The following is a 17,528-nucleotide window of genomic DNA, read 5'->3' on the forward strand; positions in this document are numbered from 1 at the left end:
TTATTATGCTTAAATGAACATTAAAACAGCCTTCTCCTAATGAAACTGCTAAGCTGTGAACTTCGTGAAATAAATGTTAATATCTTTATTGACAATTTACTAGTATTACCAAGAGACATTTAAGTTGTTGAATGCAATGCTTATTATTGTATTATTTAACATTTTTAATGCTTATTACTGCATCAAGAAATGTTAGCAGTGTCGTTAAACACTATTAAATAATGTATGAGGTAATACTTTAATTAACATGAAAAACATTAGTACATGATTAATAGTTAATGCTTATTACTGCATTAAGTATGGTTAATTAATGTACCCTTATTGTAAAGTGTTACCACATATTCTGTATGTACCAGGATGTATAACAAAAAAATAAACAGTTGATGATACGTGTAAAAACTGCATAAAAAGGGCTTACTTGACACTTCGGTTAAAAAGGTAATTTATATTTTCCTTTATGGCACAGTGGGAAGTCAGTAACGTCATTTTGATACATGGACAAAGAGATTAAATCTAAAAATTTTTACTACCAGTGAGCATATCATAAACACGTGTAAATTCAGATGTAATGTTCAATTTCACATGTTCAGACAGACAAACAGGTATTTAAAAGCTGTAGCTAATGTAACAAAGCACAACAGGATGGTTTCGTGTGAACTATCAGGCTATCCTTACTCAGAAAACTTAATATGATGTAACAATATATCAGTCCATGCATCTCCAAATAGCGCATATTGGCCTCACCCCAACGCTCATGTAGACACAAATGTATACAAATAAACGCTGCCAACACAAACACCCATGTACTGGCAACAGGGTCCCCTGAGCAAAACCACTACCACTGTCCATGGTGCTGACGGCAGACCAGAACACGAACATACTGTATGTATCAGTTAATTCAACAATGCAAACAAATGTAAATATAGAATTTGGATCCTAAAAAACTAACCTCTAGAGGAGAATCTGGTTCATCCAGGATGTTCTTCTCACTCTGTATCCGCTGCATCGTCCCTGTAGAACTGGGGTCCATTATCAACACGTTCTGACTACCAGCTCCACCAAACTTACAGTCACTCTTCCTGGAGTCAGTCGTCCTACACACCTCGTAGTTGTACACGTGTTGGAGAGTCCCTGTCCCCAAAGTGTCTGAGTAACGTGGTGGATAATATGGAATCACAGGGAGATTGGAGTGATACAGGATGCGAGACTGTCTCCACCTGTAGATCTTCACTGATATAATAACCACTAAACAGGTGATGAAGAGGAAGGAAACTACAGCCAGAGCCAGCACTAAGTAAAAAGTCAGGTTGTCATTGTACTCCTTGTCGTGTGGAAAGTCAGTGAACTCCGACAGCACTTCAGGGAAGCTGTCCGCCACCGCCACGTTAACAATGACTGTAGCTGAACGAGAGGGCTGCCCGTTGTCCTCCACTATAACAGTCAGTCTCTGTTTCACTGTGTCTTTATCAGTCACCTGGCGGATAGTTCTGATTTCTCCATTCTGTAAGCCCACTTCAAACAGCGCCCTGTCTGTGGCTTTCTGCAGTTTATAGGAGAGCCAGGCATTCTGTCCAGAGTCCACATCAACAGCCACCACTTTAGTGACCAGATAGCCCACATCTGCTGAACGAGGCACCATTTCAGCCACCACAGAGCCTCCAGTCTGGACTGGGTACAGGACCTGAGGGGGGTTGTCGTTCTGGTCCTGGATCAGTATTTTCACTGTCACATTACTAGTGAGAGGAGGAGAGCCTCCATCCTGAGCTTTGACACGGAAGTGGAAATCTTTGATCTGCTCGTAGTCAAAAGAGCGCACTGCATGAATAACTCCAGTTTCGGAGTTTATGGACACATAAGAAGAAACTGGGCTGCCACTGACCTGCATGTCTTCCAGAAAGTATGAGATTTTTGCATTTTGATTCCAGTCAGAATCATGTGCGCTCACACTAAATATGGAAATCCCAGGGACATTATTTTCAACGATATATGCAGAATAATTTGGTTTAGTAAAGAGCGGAGCATTATCGTTTACATCAACAATTTTTAACCTTAGAGTTGTTTTGGCAGAAAGTGAGGGCGAACCTGAATCTGTTGCCGTTAGAGTTACGTTGTATTCTGGTTTTGTTTCACGATCAAAAGCTACATCTGAAAGCAAACTGTAATAATTAGTCAACGAGGACTGGATTTTAAAGGGGAGATTAGAGTCTATTGAGCATGTTATCTCACCGTTCCTTTCAGAATCTGCATCCTTAACATTAAAAACTGCTATAGTCGTGCCTGGAGGGACATCCTCTGAAATCAGGCTGGAGAAGGACATTATATTTATAAGTGGAGCATTATCATTTATGTCAGTGACCTCAATGACAACTTTGGTTGCGTCACTTAAGCCTCCCTGATCTTTGGCAATCACTCTTATTTCGTATTTTCTATCTTTTTCGAAATCAATATTATCAGCAACAGTTATTTTGCCTGAGAAACTGTCAATTTCAAATAGTTCACCCTTTGGATTGGAAAACGCATAAGTAATCAGACCGTTAGACCCACTGTCCGCATCTGAAGCATTCACAGTAGTTATGTAAGTGCCTACAGGTGCATTTTCTGTCACAGTAGCAGTATAAACTGATTGATTAAATACAGGAGGATTATCATTAACATCAAGAACAGTGATCTCTATATTTACTGTACCAGATCGCTGTGGAGTTCCTCCGTCTCTTGCTATCAGCTTTAAAGAGAGATGCGGGTTCAACTCTCTGTCTAACGGTTTCTGTAAAATCATTACAGCGAACTTGGCTCCATCAGCGTTGGAGTGCTGCTTCAGAGCAAAGTGATCGTTAGGAGATAAAACATAGTTTTGCAAGCTATGCATACCTGCATCGGGGTCATATGCGCTTTCTAAATCGAAATGCGAGCCTATTGTTGCGGATTCACTGATTTCTAGGTTGATTACATAGTTTTTGAAAGTTGGTGCATGATCATTCACGTCTAATATTTCTATTGTTACCCTGTGCAGTTCAATCGGATTTTCTAAAATTATTTCAAAGCTGAAGCTGCATGGTGTTACGTCTCCGCAGAGCTGCTCTCGGTCGATTCTTTCATTCACGACCAGAATTCCTTTGTCTGTTTTCAGCTCGATGTAATGCTTGTTTTCTCCAGTCACGATACGGGCTAGGCCAGAATGGAGCCTTTTCAGATCCAAACCAAGGTCTTGTGCTACATTACCGATTAAGGAGCCTTTCTTCATCTCCTCCGGTATCGAGTAACGGATTTGGCCAATCACGTTGGAAATCAGGAGGGCAAAAATGAACAGTTGCCATAGAGGTGCCCAGCACAAAAGACATTGTCCGCATCGGTGGTGGCGTATCCCCATGTCGTTAAGAGTAAAATCCAAAATACAACGGTTTAAATCCTCCGGGCACACATTTAGATGCAAGCTACACTCCAGTTCAATACTGCTGCATTTCAGTTTTCGAAAATTTGTTGGATTATTATCAAGCAAAAAGGCTGTTCTCCTGTGACAGTATTTCTGTCGAATGCTTCCTATGAAGACCGTGCTTTGAACCTATCCTGCCTCTTTCCTCTCTCACAGTGGCAACAACACCAGACTCTGTTTTACTAATCAACAGCGTCCCTTAGAGTCCAAACGGAGGAAAGGGGTAAGGGAACTGCAAATACTTCTCCATGCAATTTACTATACAGAATGAACCAACAAAAACACACCATGATACACACAGACACTGATTTGCTTTTTTTCAACAAACACGACTCTGCATCACTGAAGTGATGAATACACACAGCCTAAATAGAGATATTAAAAAGGACAGCACGGCTAAATTATAGTAAACAAATCTCTATGTGATGATAGTCAAAAAAGTCCATTTATGTTTGTGACTGTTTAGAATAATCATAATTTATAATAAAGCCTCTGGCTCGGTTTAATACGTAATCCAACAAAGCAACAGTGATGTACGTGTGGAATATATGAGAATGTCATTTTCTGAAAATCTACGTCAGATTATTTTACTGAAATTCTGAACATGAATACAGAAGCAGCATCCTTATCAAATGATAGAGGGGCTGTCCATGATGCCGAATATACAGGCATAGCGTGCAAAAATGAATTATCAGTTTACCTAAACACAGGAAGAAATAAGGACATATAGATGAAACTATACTTTGTAACTGACCTCTAGAGGAGAGTCAGGTTCATCCAGGATGCTCTTCTCACCCTGTATCCGCTGCATCGTCCCTGTAGAACTGGGGTCCATTATCAACACGTTCTGACTACCAGCTCCACCAAACTTACAGTCACTCTTCCTGGAGTCAGTCGTCCTACACACCTCGTAGTTGTACACGTGTTGGAGAGTCCCTGTCCCCAAAGTGTCTGAGTAACGTGGTGGATAATATGGAATCACAGGGAGATTGGAGTGATACAGGATGCGAGACTGTCTCCACCTGTAGATCTTCACTGATATAATAACCACTAAACAGGTGATGAAGAGGAAGGAAACTACAGCCAGAGCCAGCACTAAGTAAAAAGTCAGGTTGTCATTGTACTCCTTGTCGTGTGGAAAGTCAGTGAACTCCGACAGCACTTCAGGGAAGCTGTCCGCCACCGCCACGTTAACAATGACTGTAGCTGAACGAGAGGGCTGCCCGTTGTCCTCCACTATAACAGTCAGTCTCTGTTTCACTGTGTCTTTATCAGTCACCTGGCGGATAGTTCTGATTTCTCCATTCTGTAAGCCCACTTCAAACAGCGCCCTGTCTGTGGCTTTCTGCAGTTTATAGGAGAGCCAGGCATTCTGTCCAGAGTCCACATCAACAGCCACCACTTTAGTGACCAGATAGCCCACATCTGCTGAACGAGGCACCATTTCAGCCACCACAGAGCCTCCAGTCTGGACTGGGTACAGGACCTGAGGGGGGTTGTCGTTCTGGTCCTGGATCAGTATTTTCACAGTCACATTGCTACTGAGAGGAGGAGAGCCTCCATCCTGTGCCTTAACTATCAACTGAAGTTCTTTAATTTGCTCATAGTCATAGGAGCGCACTGCATGAATAGCCCCAGTTTCAGTGTTTATGGAGACGTAGGAAGAGGCTGGACTACCGTTAATCTGCGTTTCTTCAAGGAAGTACGATATTCTAGCATTTTGATTCCAGTCAGTGTCCCGTGCCTTTACGGAAAATATGGATATTCCAGGGGAATTGTTTTCTGTAACGTGAGCAATGTAGCTACTTTTATCAAATAACGGGGCATTGTCATTTACATCAGATATTCTCAAACGCAATATTGTTGTGTTTGACAAAGATGGTGATCCTGAATCTGTGGCCCTTAAACTTATATTATACTCTGGTACAATTTCTCTGTCAAAAGATGCGTCTGTTACTAATGCATAGTAATTAGTTAACGTTGGTTTTATTTTAAATGGCAGGCTGCTGTCAGTTGTACAAATAATTTGTCCGTTTTGTTCTGAGTCTGCGTCAATCACATTAATTATTGCCACTGTGGTACCTGAAGCAGAATTCTCTGGCACAGGGCTGGAAAATGACATGACATTTATGACTGGTGCGTTATCATTGACGTCTACTATCTCAATTAGCACTTTACTTGAATCTGTCAAACCTCCTTGGTCCATAGCTTCAATCATAATTTCATATTTTTTATCTTTTTCATAATCCACCTGCCCTACAAGTGTTATGATCCCCGTAACTTCATCTAAATGAAATACGTCAGCCAGCTGCTCTTTCATGTTTGAAAACCTGTATGTGACAAGACTGTTTGAGCCACTGTCTGCATCACTTGCATTCACCGTCGTGATATAGGTGCCTTTTAGTGCATTTTCCGCGACAGTAGCCCTGTAGAGAGACTGGTTAAAAATGGGAGGATTGTCATTAGCATCGAGCACTGTAATATCAATATTTACTGTACCAGATCTTTGCGGAGTACCACCGTCAACAGCGAGGAGCTTCAGTGATATTCTTGGCTCGCTTTCTCTGTCTAACGGTTTTTGTAAAATCATCTCGGCATATTTTCGACCATCTGGACTTGATTGTTGCTTCAAACCAAAAATGTCATTAGTAATTAGTATGTATTTCTGTAAACCATTACTGCCCACGTCTGCGTCGTCAGCGCTGGCTAACAAGAAGCGTGATCCCAGTGTGGCTGTTTCGCTTATTTCAAATTTGATTTCATCTTTTCTAAATGTCGGAGAATTGTCATTGATGTCAGTTATTTCTATTGTTATTCGGTGCAACTCCATAGGGTTTTCTAAAATCACCTCAAAGCTGAAGCTGCAGGGTGTGACGTCTCCACAGAGCTGCTCTCGGTCTATTCTCTCGTTCACGACTAAAATGCCTTTGTCTGTTTTCAGCTCAGTGTACTGTGTGCTTTGTCTTGTTATGATACGAGCACGGCCAGATCGGAGCCGCTGCACATCCAAACCAAGGTCTTGAGCTACGTTACCAATAATTGAGCCCCTTTTCAGTTCTTCTGGAATTGTATACCTGATTTGACCAGACACAGTGTGACTGAGGCACAAAAGCAAAGACAGAAACGGCCACACTGACCTGCAATCCAAACGCCATTTTACGACCGAAGGCGTAAACATTTCAAACGCCATTGCAATATAAGAAAAACGTGATACAACAAGACTGATGTGTAAATCCACAAGAAAGAAAAACAGCGGCGAAAAGCAATCCTGTGATATTAAAATCCTCTCAGAGAATGGATCTGTAGCAGTAGCCCTGCTTGTGAAGCAGTTAGATTTCTCTCCTGTTTAACGGCAAGATAAGGGCACAGCCTATTCGGAATCAAGTCCACATATTTGTTTCACTGACCAACAGCGTCTCTTACTGTTCAAAGCATGAATATCATGAAAACAGAACAAACTAGTCATAGAACAGGTGTAGAAAAGACGAATTGGACATTTCAAAACTACTGTACCTTTTCTTGATGTATTTATTCAAATATATTTGTTGTATCTGTTTAAAAATACACAGGTACCTGTTATTAATAGGAGCAGAGGCTTGAATGTCCCTGGAGCTGCATCATCTTACACTAAACCACACAGTCTCACTCCTTGACTATCTGAAGTGTCTGCAACAGTTCTGGTGAACGATGGCATTAAATACCCATAGTGAAAGACGAGAGTGAGGGGAAAAGAACATTTGAAATCTATTTAGTGGAGCTGTTCACAAATTGTGGCTTTGAGAATGCTTCATGCTTTACCAGTTAAATGGGAGCATAAAATGGCATCACTGTTTAGGAATACCTTTGGAAAACTATACACATATTAGTGAACATTTATATTTCAAAGAACTAACCTCTAGAGGAGAGTCTGGTTCATCCAGGATGCTCTTCTCACCCTGTATCCGCTGCATCGTCCCTGTAGAACTGGGGTCCATTATCAACACGTTCTGACTACCAGCTCCACCAAACTTACAGTCACTCTTCCTGGAGTCAGTCGTCCTACACACCTCGTAGTTGTACACGTGTTGGAGAGTCCCTGTCCCCAAAGTGTCTGAGTAACGTGGTGGATAATATGGAATCACAGGGAGATTGGAGTGATACAGGATGCGAGACTGTCTCCACCTGTAGATCTTCACTGATATAATAACCACTAAACAGGTGATGAAGAGGAAGGAAACTACAGCCAGAGCCAGCACTAAGTAAAAAGTCAGGTTGTCATTGTACTCCTTGTCGTGTGGAAAGTCAGTGAACTCCGACAGCACTTCAGGGAAGCTGTCCGCCACCGCCACGTTAACAATGACTGTAGCTGAACGAGAGGGCTGCCCGTTGTCCTCCACTATAACAGTCAGTCTCTGTTTCACTGTGTCTTTATCAGTCACCTGGCGGATAGTTCTGATTTCTCCATTCTGTAAGCCCACTTCAAACAGCGCCCTGTCTGTGGCTTTCTGCAGTTTATAGGAGAGCCAGGCATTCTGTCCAGAGTCCACATCAACAGCCACCACTTTAGTGACCAGATAGCCCACATCTGCTGAACGAGGCACCATTTCAGCCACCACAGAGCCTCCAGTCTGGACTGGGTACAGGACCTGAGGAGGGTTGTCGTTCTGGTCTTGAATATTTATTTTAACAGTGGTATTACTACTCAACGGTGGGGAACCCCCATCTTGTCCTTTTACAAAAATAATGATGGTTTTAATTTGCTCAAAGTCAAATGACCTCACTGCTTGTATCGCGCCACTTTCTGTGTTAACAGATATGTAAGTGGATATGGGATTACCATTTAAGTGAGTATCAATAAGCAGGTAAGAGACTCGTGCGTTCTGCCCCGTGTCAGAGTCATGTGCTTTCACAGAAAACACACATAATCCCGGAGAGTTATTCTCCATGATGTTAGCTTCATAATAACTCTGTTCAAATACGGGAGCATTATCATTAACGTCAGATACTCGAAGTGCTACTGTCTTGTTAGTTGAGAGCTGCGGGCTGCCTTCATCCACAGCAGTAAAAGTGATATTGTAATGAGGATTACGCTCCCTGTCAAGGACACCGTTTGTTACCAGAGTATAATAGTTCTTTAGAGATGAGTGGATTGCAAACGGGATATTTCCGTTAACTGAACAGTCTACTTTCCCATTCTTGCCTGAATCTTGATCTTTAACGTTTATGATAGCCACTGTGGTTCCACTTGGAGAATCTTCAGCGATGGCGCTTGAAAGTGACGTCAATGTTATTACAGGTGGATTGTCATTAACATCCACCACCTCGATTATTACTTTTGTTGATGTACTTTGTCCACCTTGATCTTTTGCCTGCACGCCAATCTCATAAATCTTCTTCTCTTCATAATCAATTGCACCATTTACCGTTAAAACGCCGCTGTTTTCATCGAGATGAAACAGTTCAGCAACATTACTAGACATGCGATTAAAATGGTATGTAACACGGCCATTCATCCCTTCATCTGCATCTGCTGCACTCAAGGTAACCACTACAGTTCCTTTGGGAACATTTTCTTTAACAGACGCCTTGAAAATTGACTGGGAAAACACTGGGGCATTGTCGTTTGTGTCTCGGACAGTAACGTGTATTTTTAGTGCTCCTGACCGCTGTGGTTCACCCCCGTCCACAGCAGTTAGCGTGAGAAGCAGCTTTTCCTCTTTCTCCCGGTCTAAAGCACTAGAAAGATACAACTGTGCATATTTATGACCATTTGGGCTGGACAACACCTTAATGTTAAAATGTGTTGTAGGGTGTAAGGTATAACTATTTAAAGCGTTGATGCCAACATCAGGGTCGGTGGCACTCGCCTCTAATATTTCTGTTCCGGGGAGAGAAGATTCTAGTATTTCTAAATGCATTTCTTTCTCGTGAAACACGGGTGCATTATCATTAACATCCAACACTTCCACCACGACGCTATGTAGCTGCATTGGATTCGTCATAATCATTTCAAAATTCAAGCTACAGGGCGTTGTCTGCCCGCAAAGCTGCTCTCGATCTATTCTTTCTCCCACGACCAGAATCCCTTTGTCTACATCTAGCCTAATATATTCGCTGTTATCACCGCTAACGATTCGGGCTCCGCCTGATTTCAGTCTTTGAGCGTCAATACCTAAATCTTCAGCCACGTTTCCTACAAAGGAGCCACTTCTCATCTCCTCTGGAACAGAGTAGCGGATTTGGCAGACTGTTGCCTTAATGAGAAAAACAAAGATGAAGGCCCGTACTTGCCTTTTATTCGCGGGTTCACTGGTGACAAAATGCATATTCCTGAAGCAATCCACCCAACTCCACATAGGCGCAAATATCTCGCGTAATACACCGCACAGTCCTTCTGCTTATGTATTTATAATCCACGGCGTGAACAAGGAATTCAGTAGTCTACAAATCTCTGGTGAAAAATAAAGACCTAATGCCCTGCTCTAGGGGGGAACACTGAGAAGAAGGCTGGATGTGTAGCTCTAAAGCTTAACATGTGCTTTGAAGAACAACAGCGACCCTTAGAGTCCGTCATGACATAAATAAGTGCTGCTACAAAAATTTGATAAATATATTGTCCAATTGAATTTAAGAAAGGGAAACAGAGCGTCAAAAGTATTTAAAGTTATGCTTAATTCAATGTAAGGGTGTGAGTGGTGGCATTAAAATTGAAAAGTGTATATACATGTTGTAGTTTATGAAAAGTTAAGATGCAAATGATTAATAAAGCATGAGATGTAAAACTGCTGCATGGCCATGACACGTGTGTGCTGGTGACAACATTTCACCAGTCACAAAACACGCTATAACAAAAAGTCAATACATATTTTCTAATTATAAATGACAGAAAACACAGTATGTAGCACTGCCAAATGTACATGTTATTAACACGGAACAACGACTGAGTGTGCATTTTCCTTTATTACTATGTTTCAGTTCAATAAACTGGCAAAACCCTGAGAGGAGCTGTCCATCACCAGTGGTACTGAAGATGGTTTTTAAGGGGGCATGGAGACAGGTCATAAAATCTAAAATTACACGAAAATAAAAGAGATCAAACTTTGTGAGGAAGGACGAAACAATAAATCAACCTCGAGAGGAGAGTCTAGTTCATAAATTCCATGATAGGTCATGAGAAAAACAATGAAATGGGAACAAATGAAATGTATCACTCACCAGAGTTGACATTTGAGAACTGTCGCCTGACAGCTGTATGTCTGCCCCAGCTCCATCCACACTCACTAAGCTTTGACTCATCGGTTCCATGCACTTCATGTCACTCTTCCTGGAGTCAGTCGTCCTACACACCTCGTAGTTGTACACGTGTTGGAGAGTCCCTGTCCCCAAAGTGTCTGAGTAACGTGGTGGATAATATGGAATCACAGGGAGATTGGAGTGATACAGGATGCGAGACTGTCTCCACCTGTAGATCTTCACTGATATAATAACCACTAAACAGGTGATGAAGAGGAAGGAAACTACAGCCAGAGCCAGCACTAAGTAAAAAGTCAGGTTGTCATTGTACTCCTTGTCGTGTGGAAAGTCAGTGAACTCCGACAGCACTTCAGGGAAGCTGTCCGCCACCGCCACGTTAACAATGACTGTAGCTGAACGAGAGGGCTGCCCGTTGTCCTCCACTATAACAGTCAGTCTCTGTTTCACTGTGTCTTTATCAGTCACCTGGCGGATAGTTCTGATTTCTCCATTCTGTAAGCCCACTTCAAACAGCGCCCTGTCTGTGGCTTTCTGCAGTTTATAGGAGAGCCAGGCATTCTGTCCAGAGTCCACATCAACAGCCACCACTTTAGTGACCAGATAGCCCACATCTGCTGAACGAGGCACCATTTCAGCCACCACAGAGCCTCCAGTCTGGACTGGGTACAGGACCTGAGGGGGGTTGTCATTCTGGTCCTGGATCAATATTTTAACTGAAGCCACAGAAGTCAGAGGAGGAGATCCAGCATCACGAGCAGTTATGTTAAATTCAAACCACTTGATTTGCTCATAATCAAACGACCTCACTGCCTGAATCACACCACTGTCTGAACTTATTGACACTAACGAAGACACAGCGACCCCGTTAATCTCCTTATCCTCCAGAAAGTAAGCAACCCGTGCATTTTGGCCCCAGTCTGCATCACTAGCACCGACAGTAAACACAGAAAATCCAGGAGAGTTGTTCTCTGGGACACTTTTACTATACTCTGTTTTATCAAATTTGGGTGGGTTGTCATTTACGTCAGACACTTTAACAGTGATGTTTTTACTACTGGACAGAGGTGGAGAGCCTTGGTCAGAGACTGTTATGGTAATGTTATACTCAGGAATACTTTCTCTGTCTAGGTAATTATCAGTAACTATAGTGTAATAACCAGTTAATGAAGACTCAATTTTAAAAGGTATGTCAGAGTTAATAGAGCATTTGACAACGCCATTACCATCAGAGTCTTCATCATCGACGTTAACGACAGCTATAGTGGTACCTGGGGGTGAATCCTCAGATATTGTGTTAGAAAATGACATAAGCTGTATTGTAGGGACATTATCATTCTCATCAATAATTTGAATAATAACTTTGCACGTGTCTGTATATCCCCCGTGGTCACTAGCCTGTACATTTAATTGATATGTTTTAGATTTTTCAAAATCTAGTTTACCTGCAACTTTAATTTCTCCAGTTTTACCATTTACTTCAAAAAGCTGCTTTGCCTCTTTAGCAATGTGAGGAATAGAATAAGTCACTTCACCATTGACTCCCTTATCTGCGTCGTATGCACTGACAGTGGAGACCACTGTTCCTTCAGCTGAATTCTCCTTGACATCGGCTTTATAAACAGGCTGGTTACAAACAGGAGCATTATCGTTAGCATCCAGCACAGTGATATGAATACGCGCTGTGCCTGATTTGTGTGGCTGACCACCATCTGAAGCAATCAGCAGGAGTGTGTGACTTTCCTCTTTCTCTCGGTCTAACGGGATTTGTAAAACCATTTCGATAAACCTGCCTCCATCAGCTTGACTTTGAACCTCCAATTTGAAATTATCCGAGGGTTTAAGAGTATATTTTTGAATATCGTTTATTAAAACATCAGGATCGTCTGCACACACCAAAGAGAAGCGAGTCCCCGTTGCAGCATTTTCAACAATTTTCAAATTGATTTCCTCTTTTGGGAACGACGGACTATTATCATTAATGTCTGTTACCTCCACTGTGACCCGATAAAGCTGGATTGGATTTTCTAAAATGACCTCGAAACTAAAACTGCAGGGCGTCGTCTTTCCACAAAGCTCTTCTCGGTCGATTCGCTCTTGAACAGCAAGGACGCCCTTGTCTCGGTTTAAACCGACATACTGTCGGCTTCCTTTTGTGATAATACGCGCTTTACCTGAAATGAGTCTTGCCACATCCAAGCCTAAATCTCTAGCAATGTTTCCAACAAAAGACCCCTCTGCCTGCTCCTCCGGTATGGAATACCGAGCCTGTCCAGTCACTGAGCTCAGCTCGAAAAGACAAAGAATAACGACCAATGCTTGCCATCGGCCTTGAAGAGCGTTTATCCACATACCAGCCATCATAAATCCAAAGATATATGACGCAGTAATCCCTTTCAGTGCAAAACAGGTGTAATAAAATCCATTAACTGAAAATGTCTTTATATTTTCAGCGTAGCAATATCACTACAGTGTCTACACTTCAAACGTTGACGGGCCAGACCGTCTTCTATCCAGGCAAACACTGAATGGAGTTAAAGAGGTGGATCTCTGCACCGCCTATTTGGACCGTTTGTCAGTGATGTATCAACAGCGGCGCTCAGAGCCCATCCATGGTAATGTATATGATGTGCACAGTATTATGAATTATATAGTGTATCCAAAGCATATATCGAGTTTTTACTCTTGTAAAAAACATTTTTGGAACAAAGCTCTAGGAGTGGTAGAAATCACGTCTGTCTATAAACTCATCAGGTTCTGTTCCACAAAAGTATCTCAAGTTTTCTAATGACAGTAAAATCATTTTTTCAAATGTTACTAAAACTTTGTTCACTAAACGTCACAACTGATGACTAAGGGTCAACAATAACAAAAATAATGATGATCTGTGAAATAACTTACAAAATAAACAAATGAAGGAAAGTGAACATGAAATAGTTGTTAGATGTGAATATTGAATGATAAGGTGGGTATGAAAGATGTTTTTTTTTTCCGCCGTTGACATTTGTCATTGCCGTGTTATTAAATTTTTATTTTATTCTGGAAATATATGTTTTTTCCTCACTAACAAAAATTACATTTTGTTGACAAAAATCTTGTGAATATTGATTAAATGAAATAATTATAAATATAAAAAACTGCCACATTGAGAATGCAATTTCCACTGAATATGCTTTGGAATTTGGAATTTAAATTAAGGTATCACTACTGAGAGATGACTGACAAAAATGACATTCCAGATTGTGTTAAGAGTGACTATGTCATTTTAGTTGGTTTGTTAAAAGTGAATATGATTTTTTTAAAACTCCATTACAATTTCTGAAAAAAGTTCCAGCACATTTTCAGGACCTTGGACAGCGACACTAATGCAGCATTGAACATAGTACCGTGTTTCTTTTAATCCTTTATAAGAAAACATGAACATAATATTAACTATATCACTCACCAGAGTTGACATTTGAGAACTGTCGCCTGACAGCTGTATGTCCACCTGCGGTGTGTCTGCCCCAGCTCCATCCACACTCACTAAGTTTTGACTCATCGGTTGCATGCACTTCATGTCACTTTTCCTGGAGTCAGTCGTCCTACACACCTCGTAGTTGTACACGTGTTGGAGAGTCCCTGTCCCCAAAGTGTCTGAGTAACGTGGTGGATAATATGGAATCACAGGGAGATTGGAGTGATACAGGATGCGAGACTGTCTCCACCTGTAGATCTTCACTGATATAATAACCACTAAACAGGTGATGAAGAGGAAGGAAACTACAGCCAGAGCCAGCACTAAGTAAAAAGTCAGGTTGTCATTGTACTCCTTGTCGTGTGGAAAGTCAGTGAACTCCGACAGCACTTCAGGGAAGCTGTCCGCCACCGCCACGTTAACAATGACTGTAGCTGAACGAGAGGGCTGCCCGTTGTCCTCCACTATAACAGTCAGTCTCTGTTTCACTGTGTCTTTATCAGTCACCTGGCGGATAGTTCTGATTTCTCCATTCTGTAAGCCCACTTCAAACAGCGCCCTGTCTGTGGCTTTCTGCAGTTTATAGGAGAGCCAGGCATTCTGTCCAGAGTCCACATCAACAGCCACCACTTTAGTGACCAGATAGCCCACATCTGCTGAACGAGGCACCATTTCAGCCACCACAGAGCCTCCAGTCTGGACTGGGTACAGGACCTGAGGGGGGTTGTCGTTCTGGTCCTGGATCAGTATTTTCACAGTCACATTACTACTGAGAGGAGGAGAGCCTCCATCCTGAGCTTTGACGGTAAGATAAAGTTCTTTAATTTGTTCATAATCAAATGAGCGCACTGCATGTAAAACCCCAGTTTCAGAGTTTATGGACACATAGTTAGTCACGGGATTACCGCCGACTTGTGTTTCCTCCAGGAAATAAGAGATTCTCGCGTTTTGACTCCAGTCAGAGTCTCTCGCGCTCACAGTGGTGATAGAAACTCCAGGAGAATTGTTCTCTGTGACGTAAGCAGAATATATGTTTTTGTCGAACAATGGAACGTTGTCGTTCACGTCAGAGATTCTAAGCTGTAATGTCACGGAGCTAGAAAGAAGTGGAGACCCTGAATCGGTGGCTTGTATGATAATAGCATATTCAGAAGTTGTTTCTCTATCAAAATGCTGATCCGCTACTAAATTATAATAGTTTGTCAATGATGACTCGATTTTAAACGGAAGCATTTTGTCTATAGTACATTTTATTTGTCCATTTTTCTCGGAATCGGCGTCTTTGACATTGATAACAGCTATTGTTGTGCCAAGAGGGGCATCTTCTGACACAGTATTGGAAAAAGACATGATATTAATAACTGGAACATTGTCGTTGACGTCGCTAACATCAATTATAACTTTACTGGTCCCAGTCAATCCTCCTCGATCCCTTGCCTCTAACCTGAGCTCATGTTTTTTCTCTTTTTCAAAGTCAATCAGCCCGGCAACTGATATGACTCCCGTGTTTTCATCGATACTAAACATATCAACCATACTTCCTTTTATTTTAGAAAAACTGAAAGCTATTTCCGCATTAGTCCCACTGTCTGCATCAGTAGCATTAACCGTTGTAACATAAGTTCCTTTTGGGGCATTTTCCACAACTACGGCCCTGTAAACTGACTGGTTGAATACAGGGGAATTATCGTTGACATCTAAAACAGATACGATTATATTCACTGTACCAGATCTTTGTGGGCTTCCACCGTCTACAGCCATTACTTTTAGAGGGAGACTGGGATGTTCCTCTCTGTCCAATGCTTTCTGGAGCACCAGTTCAGCGTATTTACTGCCGTCTGGATTTGCATGCTGTTTTAAAATGAAATAATTATTTGGGGAAAGGACATAATTTTGTAATGCATTTAGTCCAACGTCAGGATCAACTGCGCTTTCAACGGGGAATTTTGCTCCAATTGTAGCAGACTCGCTCATTTCAAACCGGATGTCTTTATTTGGAAAGAAAGGAGCATTATCATTTATATCTAGAATTTCGACAGTGACACGATGAAGCTCGATAGGATTTTCTAAAATGATTTCAAAACTGAGACTACAAGGTGTTATGTCTCCGCAAAGTTGTTCTCGGTCTATTCTGTCATTCACGACAAGTGTCCCTTTGTCTGTCTTCAGCTCGATGTACTGGATGTTTTCTCCACTGACGATGCGGGCATGGCCAGAACGGAGTCTTTTCACATCCAGACCGAGGTCTTGTGCTACATTGCCAATAACAGAGCCTTTTTTCATCTCCTCTGGAATAGAATAACGAATCTGGCCAGCTACTCTATCGCCCATACAAGCAAGCAAAATGAGAAATCCCACCTTCAATCGTAACATACAAAACAATCGCCATCTTACAATTCTAGTGTAGAACTGGCGTTGGGCTGCCATGTCAGAAACAATAGATCTTCATGAAAGATGTCCTCACTTGAAGAAAATAAACACGATCTTGTAATCCAGATTAAAAATTGTACTGCTTTTAAATAACAATGTGCTTCTCGTATATTCCAAAGACAGATGAACAAAAAAATCACCTCTCCACGCCCTGTCCTCCCTGGAAGAACAGTATCTCTGCTGACAAGCAGTGTACGGTAATGAGGGGGGAGAATGCCTGCTCTTGAGACTGAAATCGTTTTGCTGACCAACAGCGTCACTTAGAGTTAAAAACCTGAACTCCTTACATTAGTATTTAGAGAGCCGGCATTTGTAACATGTGGATATAAGCAAATAGTGCTCAATTGTTGACTATCAGGCCTATTACTTGGGTTTTATATTTGAAATACGGTTTCAACTGGACGACTGGAGCAACAGCAAAACTGTACATGAACAGCTCTAACGTCCTATGAAATGCTGCACTACTTGACTTTACAAATGTGACTGTTTGGGGCATATGAATGTCGCTGTCTGTGGTACTGAAAGAAGCATCATATGTGGTGAAAACAGAGTATAAGTCAGAACAAATATATGGGTCAAACTAAAGAAATGCTGGTATAACTAACACTTAGTAGATACAGGAAACTGTATTTAGAATAAAGTGTAAAGACTATCAAGTAATCAGAGAGTGAAAATTGAAACTAGTCTCAACTAGTTTCTTTCCCCTCCACTCCCCTCCCCTCTCCTCTCCTCTCCTCTCCTCTCCTCTCCTCTCTCTCCATGCTTCCATATGCCACCACTACACATCACCAACTTTGTGTCTCCTCTTTCCTGTAGTGTGTCCTCTCTCTCTCCCTGTACTTTTCTGCAGGTAGCCGTGGCCCTGGGGCTCTATGTTTCTGATGAGCAGTCATCGGCCACATCAGCCTGACCAGTGTTTGATTGTTTATTGTGTCTTGTTGCTTTTCTTCTTTTGGCTCTTCTTTGTTCCCCCACCCCCTC

General features: G+C 41.8%; 2 protein-coding genes across 2 annotated transcripts in view; both read right to left on the reverse strand.

The window, feature by feature from the left end:
- LOC109956027 (protocadherin gamma-A7-like) overlaps nt 1-8,040 on the reverse strand; it is a 20,937-nt gene extending 12,897 nt beyond the window's left edge. Inside the window, exon 1 of the mRNA XM_020592808.1 lies at nt 8,023-8,040. The gene's annotated coding sequence lies outside the window, so the exon portion shown is untranslated. The remainder of the gene's footprint in view (nt 1-8,022) is intronic.
- The window catches only part of LOC109955471 (uncharacterized), a 52,095-nt gene extending 35,551 nt beyond the window's left edge, over nt 1-16,544 (reverse strand). Inside the window, exons 1-5 of the mRNA XM_020591656.1 lie at nt 14,106-16,544; nt 10,651-12,949; nt 7,365-9,803; nt 4,173-6,772; nt 950-1,879 (exon numbers count right to left, since the gene is read on the reverse strand). Coding sequence (XP_020447312.1) covers nt 950-1,879; nt 4,173-6,772; nt 7,365-9,803; nt 10,651-12,949; nt 14,106-16,544 — 10,707 coding nt within the window. The remainder of the gene's footprint in view (nt 1-949; nt 1,880-4,172; nt 6,773-7,364; nt 9,804-10,650; nt 12,950-14,105) is intronic.
- Between the last annotated feature and the right edge of the window lie 984 nt (nt 16,545-17,528).

Source organism: Monopterus albus, unplaced genomic scaffold (assembly GCF_001952655.1).
Source record: "Monopterus albus unplaced genomic scaffold, M_albus_1.0 scaffold2.1, whole genome shotgun sequence".
NCBI lineage: Eukaryota > Metazoa > Chordata > Actinopteri > Synbranchiformes > Synbranchidae > Monopterus > Monopterus albus.